The 12808-nt window shown below is 42.9% G+C and overlaps 1 protein-coding gene across 2 annotated transcripts in view; it reads left to right on the top strand.

Moving 5' to 3' along the window:
* Positions 1 to 12808, top strand: part of LOC116945092 (CUB and sushi domain-containing protein 1-like) — a 630678-nt gene that overhangs the window by 568802 nt on the left and 49068 nt on the right. For both annotated transcript variants that reach the window (XM_032959197.2, XM_032959196.2), the window contains exon 59: positions 2057 to 2236. In XM_032959197.2, coding sequence (XP_032815088.2) covers positions 2057 to 2236 — 180 coding nt within the window. The remainder of the gene's footprint in view (positions 1 to 2056; positions 2237 to 12808) is intronic.

Below are 12808 nucleotides of genomic sequence, written 5' to 3'. Positions count from 1 at the left end.
ACACTGGTGAGACTAGTCCATAAAGAAGGCTGTCTCTGCTGGAGACTTGATTCCTCGCAAAAGTATCTGTTTGGTGTTTGAACATCTGAACACCTGTATTATTGCCAGAGAGGGTAAAATCTATTCTTATTTTCCGTCGGGTTGCACGGCTGTGTGAGAGATACCATTGGATGCTTTGTCTCATGGCGATGACACTGATGGCACAATGGGGGGAAAGATACATCAACGACAAAATTGAGGCATGAACAACAAAATACTCACAACCTGCATCATTAAACACACCGCCTGCCTCATAACACAAATATATATCTTAGGCGAACGTTTCAGTTAATGGCAAGGGCAGATAAAAATACACCTTGATTGACTTGTCATTACAGACTGCCCTTTTCATTGTGGAGCCTTGGAAACACATGCGAATGTTTATTTCGATTACCTTTTGTACAATGTTCCATTATCTGATGTTTAATAAGTGCATATTACCTGCTGCGTCATATGGATCTCGAACATGGACATCGATGGAGAATATAGGAGAAAAGCTGAAACGTGCGCCAGAAGCGTGGAAGGAATTGCACTGAGGAAGATTAATGCATGGAGTACTGCTTAATACTAAACTATTTTTATTTTTATTTTACCACGTTTAGCACACCGAGCGATATTGCTTTTTTTTTTCAGAAGCGACCTGGTCACAAATGATAGCTCAACAAAATGGGCTTATCGTGTAGAAATTTATAGGAGCCGAATACTGTAAGGGCAACGGAACCCTAGAAAAATCCACGCGACTACGGGGAGAACACGCAAATTCCAAATATGCAGGCGTCAGGGTCGGGATCGGGATCGAACCCACGACCTCCTGTACACCAGGCGAAGGTAGTTAACATCCCCCCCCCCCTGTAAAGGACATATACAAGTTAGACACATTGTATTGACTGCTGGGAGTCATGAGTCGATGGAGTGGTTGCCAAAGGAGTATACCTGCTCCGCAGCAAAAGATGGAGTTTATTAAATTAGCTCGTGTGCCAGAGCTGCATGGATTGTTGCAATGCGAGACTCTGTGGGAGATGGTGACGGCTGAGGGAGGAGGCCTTCATCCATCATTGGGTAGCCCATGTATGCTGATGATAATAATGTTGATATTGAATAGAAAACCAACCCCTAAGCATTCAGAAAATACTTAAACACACAACAATATTGCTATACATATCGATAGTGTAGAAATACATCATGGTTGGTCAAGAGTCAGCATGAATAGTGTTAGAATTCCATTTAAATGCCCATTATTGTATTAAAGTAATTTATCATTTATAACTTAATGACTGCCATGCTTGATTATGTTTTTTTTATTCTACCTAAATATTATAAATCATGATTTAAAGCTTTCGTAACTGCAGGGATTCATATTCTTGGTTCTTTCGGTAAAGTCACATAGAAGGGAAACAATAAAATAATAAAAATATCATCATCAGGTTTTCACACCTGATGATGATTGCTTGTGTTGCAGTCGAAACGTTGTGAGAATTTTATTGTTTTATATTTTTATTATTTTATTGTTTCCCTTCTACGTGACTTTACCAAAAGAACCAAGAATATTATAAATCACTTAGAGTAATAGTGTATTACTAGTGCCCGCTTTCAGTGAGAAAAGTGTTCGTTTCTTTTATGTTTTTACTTCTTTGCTGCACGATGCCAGGTGGGTGAGTACATTGCAGGATTGTGAGAAGTGGCAGCGGCTTAGGGAGGCCTTCATCCAGCAGTGGGTTGACCATGGCTGATGTAATCTGTCTCTCGAATGCAGTTGCATGTGGAGAATGCTGCAGAGATCGTGTTAGGGTGGGTGAAACAACTGGCAAGTTCCGAATGATGCGTGTCATGAGGGTGTCGTAGATGTGATCGTAAAATCGGCTGTGATGAGTGGAAGGAGGAGAGAGACGGACATTGGAGTGGCACCCAGAGGTTGGTATCCAAGGTGATGAGCTACAGCCAGATGGTGGGCCACTCTAATGAGCTCTTGACATGGGCCCTGATTAATTTATCTCCGAATTTGCGTCTGTGCTTTTAGTGGTGAGCTGCGGTGACCCCGGCACACCTGACAGCGCGATAAGGATCGGTGTTGACTTCACGTTTGGCCACAACGTGAGCTACCAGTGTCATCCTGGCTACGCACTGGACCCGGCTACTCCAAACCACCGCTTGTGCACTAAAGAGGGGAGATGGAGTGGCAGCCTGGCCGTCTGCAAAGGTACGCATCTCGAGCTATGTCGGTGTCTTCGTGTATGTGTGTGCCCGCTTGTGGTTTGTTTGTCCTGTTAATACTGTGGTGGCACAGTATTTAAAGCCAAGATCAATGCCGTGTGATTTCTCAATTTTCCCTTGGCCTATCATCGGTCAACAATATATAAAAAAATGTCTCCAAAGAAGAACCTTGTAATAATAGGCCGTTCTCTATTCTTTCACCAGTTACTAACATATTCCAAAAATGCTTAAATCACGAATAAACTGCTACCGAAAAAGCCACAAACTCCTGCACAGTAAACAGTCGGCTATTTGAGAGGATTACTGTTTGATATGACTACCGCACCACAGCAGCAATGATGGATGTATTACTTTTCCTGTTCAGTAACCTGGATAAAGTTCACTACTTCTGTGCACTATCCCTCGGCTTGTCAAAAGCCTTTGATACTGTTGACCATGATATTCTACTCACAAGACTTGGGTCAAGTAACATTTTCAGTTTTCAGACAGTAAAATAAAATGGTTTAACAGTTACCTTTCAGACTGTTCACAAAAGGTACATAGTGATTGCATCTCGTCCACAGGGTTCTATGCTGGGTCAAATTCTGTTCTCCTGATATCTAAACAACTTTGGATCAAACTTAAATCACTCAGAATTAAATATCTTTACTGATGACATTGTCATGCTAGTGTCGGATAAATCTCCAAGTGAAGTCAAACAGAATCTCCAACATGATTTTTCGACTTAATTAAACATGAATTGCCATCACTGAAATTGCTTCTAAATCCCCCAAAAAACTAAATCATGCTCTTTTCTTCAAACAATCTTCCAGTTTCATTCCCTTCACCGACTTCGAATATCAGAAACAACATCATTGAACAAACGGAGTGCTTCAAATTGATTCAAAAAAATTACATTCCATATTGATCACATCTCAAAGAAAATCTAATGAAATATTAGGTGTTTTTTTCATACGGAAACAAACATTGTTTTCCCATTCGATTGCACCTGCAAATTTTTGAAGCTATCATTCTACCCATTTTTGTACTACTGTGATGCTGCTTACAGATCAGCTACCAATGAAACACGAAACAGACTAAACCTGCTTTAACATTCTGATCTTCGATTCGCAATGGATGTACGTGACGTAATTATTACGAGGATGATAAAACAAATACAGCACAGGCGAGAGAAGGCATTGGCGGATGCAAAACAGAAAGTCCTGAGACCTTAGTGGACGAGTTACCAGCGGCGTTAAAATCAGCCTTTGTAGATGGAGCTCACGAAATGTGCTACTGGGCAGCGGCAAAAGGCCCTCCAGCAACACTGGGATGTTTAGCAAAATAACCCGACAACAACAGCAGTGTGTCGAGTAGATTAAACACAGCAAGTTGGCACATTGAGGCGCATGGGTGGTCCATCTGCCAGTCACACTCAGTAAAACATGCAACCTTGGGCCAACATTGGCATTTGGTTGGACTAACGTTGGCTCAACGTCCCATGTTTACTGGGCTGTGGACTGTTGCGCCACACGCCTGTCCCAAGACCACCTGTACGCAAGCCATTGGACACCCTGCATGGCCTCAAATTGCACACAGCTTGACACATATTTGTGGTGATATTGCTTCACTGAGTGGCAAATGATGGTTATTATTTGTTTCATTATGTGTGTTGTTGTGTGTACATGCATAGGTATGCCTTGTGTGCATTACAGTGACCCCCCAGAGAAAGGTTACTCTGGATTTCTCTCTCAATGGTATTCTTCTGGTGAGTGTGTGTGGCTCAAATTGGAAGGGTTCAAATTCACATCCTGACCGTGGGTCACATGCTCATCACTCTATTACATGTCTTGCAGGGTCAATAAAATAGGTACCATTGCATTATGGGAAGTAGGTTATTTGTCCCCCATGGATATACTCACGCCTAATATACGCTTGTGGAATTTCCACATTGAGGTACAAGGAATAGTTAAAATATGCACTTGCTTGGCCTACATAAACATTTGCTTTTTAATGTACAGGAATCACGTATACGTTGCTGATTTATTAGGGAACATTTACTTCTAAGTGTAATGTTTTGCAAATGCGTTTTTGTTATTGCGCATTTTTTTTGCTTTTTTTTACTAGGAACGTTCGTTCTTTTCTCAATCCGCTTGTCCTGGTAAGGGTTGCGGCAGCAGCATGTTGTGCACGGCGGTCTAGACTTCCCTTTCCCTGGCATCAAACTCTATCTAGCTCATCTTGGGGAATTCCCAGGCGTTCCCAGGCCAGCCGAGCGATATAGTCCCGCCAGCGTGTCCTAGGCTGGCCCCGGGGTCTTCGCCCAGTGGGCCATGCTGCTGCCCAGTAAAGTCCCAGGGGGAGTCTACCGGGGGGCATCCTTACCAGGTGCCCGGACCACTTCAACTGCCTCCTCTCGATCCGGAGGAGCAGCAGCTCAACTCTGAGGCTCTCCCAGATTACCGAGCTGCTCACCCGATCACGGGGAGTGAGGCCGGCAACCCTGCGGAGTAAACCTAATTTCGGCCCCTTTGTACCCAAAATTTCATCATTTCAAGCATTACCATAGTTGAAGGTGGGAACGTAGATCGGACCTGTAAACCAAGAGCTTTGTTCGAGAACTCAGCTCGCACTTCACTACCACGGAACGGTACAGCGCCCGCAACACTGCGGACGCCGCACCAATCCGCCAGCCGATCTCCCGCTCCAACTTACCATTACTCGCAAAAGAGACCCCGAGGTACTTAAACGCCTCGTAAGCCGGTCGGGCCCAGCTCTATTTCGCAATGTAATACGTGCGTAGTGCATACCGCCGAAAATGTATTTTCCATGCAGCTCCACTTCCATCTGTCAGCATGCCATTTCGTGTGGGCACTGCGCATGTGTTAGGTGGATGTAGCGTAAGGTGCTACGGTTTATACAAGTACAAATTATCATAGCGCCTCTGGTAAAAGTAAAAAAAACGCAAAGGAAAAGTATTAATTTAGAGGTTAAATAAGAATGCATATCCGACCAGGAACATATAGCCAGTGTACTCAAGCACGTACACCAAGCTCTTAAGGCTAATGGTTATTCCGACTACACAATCCGCAAAGCTATCACTCCAACCATGAAGAAGGACTCTCCTGAGGAGCCTTTCAAAACCATCACTTTACCTTACATTGCGGGGATCACAAAAAACATCTCCAAAATCTTGAAGAAACACAAGATCCAGGTCCGATTCAACACATTACATAAAATCCGTGATCTGGTTCTGTCTGTAAAAGATGTGATTCCGGACATACAATACCCTGGCGTCTACAAACTAAGTTGCCTTTTTGGTAGTAGTTACATTGGAGACACCAAACGATATATATCGGACCACATTCGTGAACACAAAGCAGACCTGAAACACGGTAGGACCAACACCTCTGCCGTGGCAGATCACTGTTATAATTAAGTAGGTTCACATGACATTGACTTCTCCAAGACAGAGGTTCTTTGCAAGCCATCTGGCTACCATGAGAGATTCGTTCATGAGGCTATCCACATATACAAACACAGAGACAATTTCAACCGAAAAGATGGATTCTGGCTTAGCAATCATTGGAAGGATTTGATAAACCATTTCAGGTCTGAATTGATTGTTCACGCTTAAGGTGGCTTTCAGACCGCATCCATTATTTTTTGTCTCCCCCCTCCTCTTTTCCGAACATAGATGGACTCGTCCATCTGACCAAACTGTCAAATCTCTCTCCGTGGTGCTAACGTTAAAAATAACCACCACTTTTTAAACATTTTCTTGTTGTGGTTTTTCACACCTGATGATGATTGCTTATGTTGCAGTCGAAACGTCTTGAGAATTTTATTGTTTTATATTTTTATAATTTTATTGTTTCCCTTCTACGTGACTTTACCGAAAGAACCAAGAATATGTTAAATAAGAAGTTTTACAGCGTATTCAAGCTGTTGATATTGCAATAAATCTTGGCCTATTGACAACTTCGGTGAGAACTATTTAAGTTAATGTGGAATTTTTTTTCTAGAATGTGCTCAAAACGTGGCACCTTTAACTGCCACTAAAATAACTCTTACAGCAAATGTGGATTTCTAAAAAATCTGGAAATACTTTTAAGTGTCTGGATTAAAGATCAAAATCAGCATAGCTCTTCGACCATCTCCGTTAAGTTATATTTAATTATATGTATTTATTATTAGTTGAAATGTATGTTAACCATTAATCGTAAGCATTTGTTTACACTTCATGACATTTAATCACGCATTTCCTATCCATAAATATTGACTAGGAATACAACCCCTGATTTTAACATTATATCTGTGAGTTCTCTTTAAGTAGTTTCGAGTTAAGTAGCATGTCCCAGGAACTCCTCCCTTACATATAGAGGGGGGGTTCCCGTATTTTGAAGGTGGTGCAAGAATTGCTGATATACACCTCATGATCAATGGTAGCATAGAGCCCAATGCACAAATGGACAATCGGACCGACAAAGCTTGGATTATAAAGATTGAAGCAATTTACACAAACTGCCAGGCTCAAATTCACACAACGGAGAGTGCTCTCATCAGTGTTTGCCATCTGGCCTATTTTTCCTTTGGTCTGGCCCTCACTTTTCTGCCCAAGCAGAATCTCACCGCATTGTTGCGGCATTTGCATCGTGTGCGTGCATTTGTGTGCGTGTGCGTGTGTATGCGCGCGTGTGTGTGTGGCTGTAGTGTAGCGGTTAGTGCGCTGCACTACGAACCTGGCGACCCGAGTTCGATTCCCGCTCACGGCCAACACCATTGATGATTATCTGAACCGGTCCTGGGCCTCCCCTAGATCGACTCAGCCTCAAATGATTATCTTGTGCGGTGTGTAAACATCGCCACTCGGGAGACAAAGGCGGTCGGGCATGGTGCTGGCCACCCACCCCTTCGTGTTCTCTGTCAGCCTTCATAGGTGCTCGCTAACAGCACTTGCTCCAACAGTTTGTTAAGGCCATACGGGGAATCTTTGTGTGTGTGTGTGGTACTGTTATAATATGACAAGAATTACAATTTAAACTGGCAGTCGTTTGCAGCATGTGCCCTACTTGGCTGGTGATAAAACCCTAACCCAAGCAGTGAAAAGTCAATTGCTTTGGTGGCTCACCCGCTGGAAATGTTTGACCCTATTCCATACTTCGAGGTCCTTGTTACACTTACTGTAGATGTTGGTACATTCTCTGTAAACACAATACTTACCTTAGCAGGAGTATTGCTTCTTGCACTGTTCACGTCTGTAAGTGTAGACTAAGTAAATACTGGAATAATACTGTTTAACAATTATTCCGTACTACTCGAAGTCCACACGGTGCGATGTGTCAATAGTCGTTATGTGTACTGACCACTGTAACTATAGCGGAAAATAAATTGCGTATTCAGTGTTTGCAATCAGTCCGTTCGAACATCTTGATAAGCTTTACTTGAGAAAAAACATCTGCATGTTTTTTTCATAAATTATTTAAGAAGTGCAAGAAAAGTGGGGGGGGGGGGGGGGTGGGGAAATACTGCAGGCACTGGAATTTTTTTACGTGCATGGTTTATTGTTTGGTACTTCTGAAAATTTGATTGTTTTACTATAGAGTAGAAACAATGTGGATGTGCTGGCCCCTGCCATAGGAATGTACAATTTCTGCCATTGGTTCAGGGTGATAAACTAAAATGATCCTTGCCTCATGTGCATTTGTAGAGAGAGACATGTTGACTCTTATTTGGCAAAACTATTCAACATCAAACAGAAACCAAAGTGTCTCAATGCTCAAGTGCGTACTCTATTTGGTGCTGATCATTAACCTTTGCACATCCGGAGGCAGTAGTTAAACTCTACATTACCATGGCAGGGACTATACTATCCAGAAGGTAATTTCTGTTGAGGCCCATCCCCCCCAATCAACCATGTAGACTGCATTCTAGAAATCCGAGGCGGAATTTAGGAACACGTTTCTAGACAACAACGATCGCGATGGTGAGAGTTGCACGGATTCAGTTCCTCCCTGTAGCACACTGGTGGTAGTAGTGGCATCACATCGGTAATGACTGGCTGTAGTGAATTCAGATTACCTTTAAAAAGGAATGAAGACCAACATCAATCAATGCCAAAGTCTGTAATAATGTTTTTCGTTTTATTTCACGTTAATGCAAAGGGCATCTCGCAACCAGATGCGCTTCTGCGGCTTTCTGGAATAGATTGTAATCTAATTTCTTTAGAGCTGCTTTTTGTGTATAGTGTTGTTGTCCTTCCCGCGCACCTCCAATTAGCAGGGTTGGTTACGCACGATGGGAAAGAAGTACAACATACATACAGTGAGGGAAAAAATGATTTGATCCCCTGCTGATGTTGTACGTTTGCCCACTGACAAAGAAATTATCAGTCTATAATTTTAATGGTAGGTTTATTTGAACAGTGAGAGACAGAATAACAACAAAAAAATCCAGAAAAACGCATGTCAAAAATGTTATGAATTGATTTGCATTTTAATAAGGGAAATAAGTATTTGACCCCTCTGCAAAACATGACTTAGTACTTGGTGGCAAAACCCTTGTTGGCAATCACAGAGGTCAGACGTTTCTTGTAGTTGGCCACCAGGTTTGCACACATCTCAGGAGGGATTTTGTCCCACTCCTCTTTGCAGATCTTCTCCAAGTCATGAAGGTTTCGAGGCTGACGTTTGGCAACTCGAACCTTCAGCCCCCTCCACAGATTTTCTATGGGATTAAGATCTGGAGACTGGCTAGGCCACTCCAGGACCTTAATGTGCTTCTTCTTGAGTCACTCCTTTGTTGCCTTGGCCATGTGTTTTGGGTCATTGTCATGCTGGAATACCCATCCACGACCCATTTTCAATGCCCTGGCTGAGGGAAGGAGGTTCTTACCCAAGATATGACGGTACATGGCCCCGTCCATCGTCCCTTTGATGCGGTGAAGTTGTCCTGTCCCCTTAGCAAAAAAATACTCCCAAAGCATAATGTTTCCACCTCCATGTTTGACGGTGGGGATGGTGTTCTTGGGGTCATAGGCAGCATTCCTCCTCCAAACACGGCGAATTGAGTTGATGCCAAAGAGCTCCATTTTGGTCTCATCTGACCACAACACTTTCACCCAGTTGTCCTCTGAATCATTCAGATGTTCATTGGCAAACTTCAGACGGGCATGTATATGTGCTTTCTTGAGCAGGGGGACCTTGCGGGCGCTGCAGGATTTCAGTCCTTCACGGCGTAGTGTGTTACCAATTGTTTTCTTGGTGACTATAGTCCCAGCTGCCTTGAGATCATTGACAAGGTCCTCCCGTGTAGTTCTGGGCTGATTCCTCACCGTTCTCATGATCATTGCTACTCCACGAGGTGAGATCTTGCATGGAGCCCCAGGCCGAGGGAGATTGAGAGTTCTTTTGTGTTTCTTCCATTTGCGAATCATCGCACCAACTGTTGTCACCTTCTCACCAAGCTGCTTGGCAATGGTCTTGTAGCCCATTCCAGCCTTGTGTAGGTCTACAATCTTGTCCCTGACATCCTTGGATAGCTCTTTGGTCTTGGCCATGGTGGAGAGTTTGGAATCTGATTGATTGATTGCTTCTGTGGACAGGTGTCTTTTATACAGGTAACAAGCTGAGATTAGGAGCACTCCCTTTAAGAGTGCGCTCCTAATCTCAGCTCGTTATCTGTATAAAAGACACCTGGGAGCCATAAATCTTTCTGATTGAGAGGGGATCAAATACTTATTTCCCTCATTAAAATGCAAATCAATTTATAACATTTTTTACATGCGTTTTTCGGGATTTTGTTGTTGTTATTCTGTCTCTCACTGTTCAAATAAACCTACCATTAAAATTATAGACTGATCATTTCTTTGTCAGTGGGAAAACGTACAAAATCAGCAGGGGATCAAATACTTTTTTCCTTCGCTGTACATACGAACCACAGCCAAGCGGAAAGGCAACCAGGCATGAGCTGGTACCAACAATTGTCAAAGCTCTGTATTTGTTGAATATATATTGAGATTTTCTTTCAGCCCATTAACGGTCATCCTACGAAGAAGGTGGCCCCAGCTATAGTAATCTAGTTAATATATCCACTACTTGCAAGCATGGGGCTGTCAGGTGCCCAGAGGATAGAAATGTAGAGTGGTGCCCCTCGTATGCATGTGGGGGGTTTTCATGTTGTGCCGTGGTTTCCTCCGATACGCCTAAGCATCCATTGATGTAATTGTTTAAAAAATCTCAACACAAGAACTTTACTGGACAAAAAAGTATTGAGGCTTCGCGAGGCATTTGGTTTTTGCATAATATTATTACAATAATTTAAAATATACGGCTACGAGGTCAAGGTTCAAATTACGAGCATATCATATTCTATGTTCAATAAAGGAAAAGCACGTGTAGTGACTATACTCATATTCAGCCGCATTAGCCACAGGGTGACCCGCGATAGAGTTCCAGTGACCTTTCGGTGCCAAATTAGCATTCACACATTAATAAGAATTTGTAGCATATAATTCTGTATGCTGAATCTTCTCTTCTGTGCATGAGAGTGAAGATAGAAATAATAATTATTAAAACGAAAGCCATACATCAGGGTTTCCCCAAACTCCAGCCCTTGCGACCCATCACCACGCTCTGCCTTTCCGCGTTTACCAATTTACTTCTCCCCGTTCGAATACAAATTACACTCGGTCCACGCTGCACATGATTGTTAAACGCATCCTACGTGATGCGCCAAGCAATTAACGCTGTATGCGTCACGTGCAACGCGTGTACACACATACATGTGGAATGCGTGCATGCACACACACACTGAGATGTCAATCTGAATGTGAATCTGCTCTATTAACATCGATAGTTATTTTGTATTCGTATCGGGAGTAAATGTGGCGTGGTGGTGGGTTGGGAGAACTGGAGTTTGGAAAACCCTGATATACAATATACTTTTTATTGTATTTTTTCTTATTTCTCTTCATTTTTGCCATGGTAAGGGTTTGTTTATCTGACATTGGGTCCATATGGGAAGTCATAACTCAAGTCAAAACTGGGGCAGTGACAAAGTCGAGCTGTAATATGTTCGCCGCTTGTTACAGACATCCGCAGGCTGCCCTATATGTATGTATGTTGAACTTCTTTCGCACCGTACTTAGGCAACCGTGCTAATCGGAGGTGCAGGAGAAGGATAACAAACTAAACACACATATCAGTTTTAAAGAAATGAGTTTTCAATCTCGATTTAAAAGTGCACAACTCCAGTGGCTTCCTAACATCGGAAGGAGGAGAGTTCCAGACCGCAGAAGCGCATCTGAAAGCGCACGAAGCAGTGGTCGTCTTTGTCCGATGGCTCGCCAAAACCAGCCGCTGCGAGGATGACCGGAGTTTGCGGGATGGTTTATGCTTCTTGGCGAGATAAGCAAGGTATTGCTTTAAAGCTTTCGTGACTGCAGGGATTCATATTCTTGGTTCTTTCGGTAAAGTCACGTAGAAGGGAAACAATAAAGTAATAAAAATAAAACAATGAAATTCTCACGACGTTTCGATTTTTTTTCTTGCTGTGGTTTTCACACCTGATGATGATTGCTTGTAATTGCAAATCGAAACGTCGTGATAATTTTATTGTTTCATTTTTATTATTTTATTATTTCCCTTCGACGTGACTTCACCGAAAGAACCAAGAATACAAGGCATTGCTGTTAATTTTGTGTCAAGCGCTTTGAGCGCGACCCCGTAACGTAGCGAGACCTGGTTAATATCGCGGGTGTATCGACACCGCGGGTATATCGACACCGCGGGTGTATCGACAATCAAATGCACGTAGCCTGCTTCACAGCAGATGTTAAAGATCCCGTGGTGTCATTCGAAGTAGAATCGACCATTGTGTGCCAGCATCGCGGTCCAAATGTTCCAGATTTAATTAAGAAATAAGTCGCTCACAAATTACTGAATTGGGAAAACATGTATTACTCGTCGCGCTGCTCAAATGCAAATTAAAATAGCAGGCAGCGTAATAAATTGCACATTCCTATGGCGAGGGCCAGTTTATGATTGAAGATTAAACAGTGGTGCTGTTATCACTGGCCCCTGGCCTGGAATTGAAATTCTTCTCTCGTATTTGGAAGCAGGGAGAGGGCAGTAGCGCACTGATTACATGCACTGAGCTCTGAACCCGGAGACCAGGGTTTGATTCCCGATGATGACTGACATCAGTGGTGAGTGGTATCTGAACTGGTCCTCGGTCCTCCCCCATTACCACATCGAGCGGCATGGTAGGGTATGGTAAAAAAGATCATCCGTTGGGTTGACCAGAGTCTGAGAAGTATTGTCTATATTATTTATGTTAATTTGAGCTATAGAAGGGCAATTTTATTCAACACTGTTGAACAAGTTTCCACAAGTTGCTGATGAGGAGAGCACTCTCCATGTAGTCTATATCAAATAATAAATACAGATAAAGAATGCAAGGGTTTCGTTTTATCAACAAAATGAAATACCATATCATCCGTCAAGCCATAGGCTGTACAGATACAGTAAATGGTTTGTAGAGTGGTCGTGTTTTCTTCCTCAAGAAAAACCCTGGACCA

This window comes from Petromyzon marinus, chromosome 23 (assembly GCF_048934315.1).
Source record: "Petromyzon marinus isolate PM22_M1 ecotype Great Lakes invasive population chromosome 23, UKy_Petmar_22M1.pri1.0, whole genome shotgun sequence".
NCBI classification, from domain to species: Eukaryota; Metazoa; Chordata; class Hyperoartia; order Petromyzontiformes; family Petromyzontidae; genus Petromyzon; species Petromyzon marinus.
The sequence above is the reverse complement of the archived record's forward strand: the minus strand, read 5'-3'. Positions and strand labels throughout refer to the sequence as shown.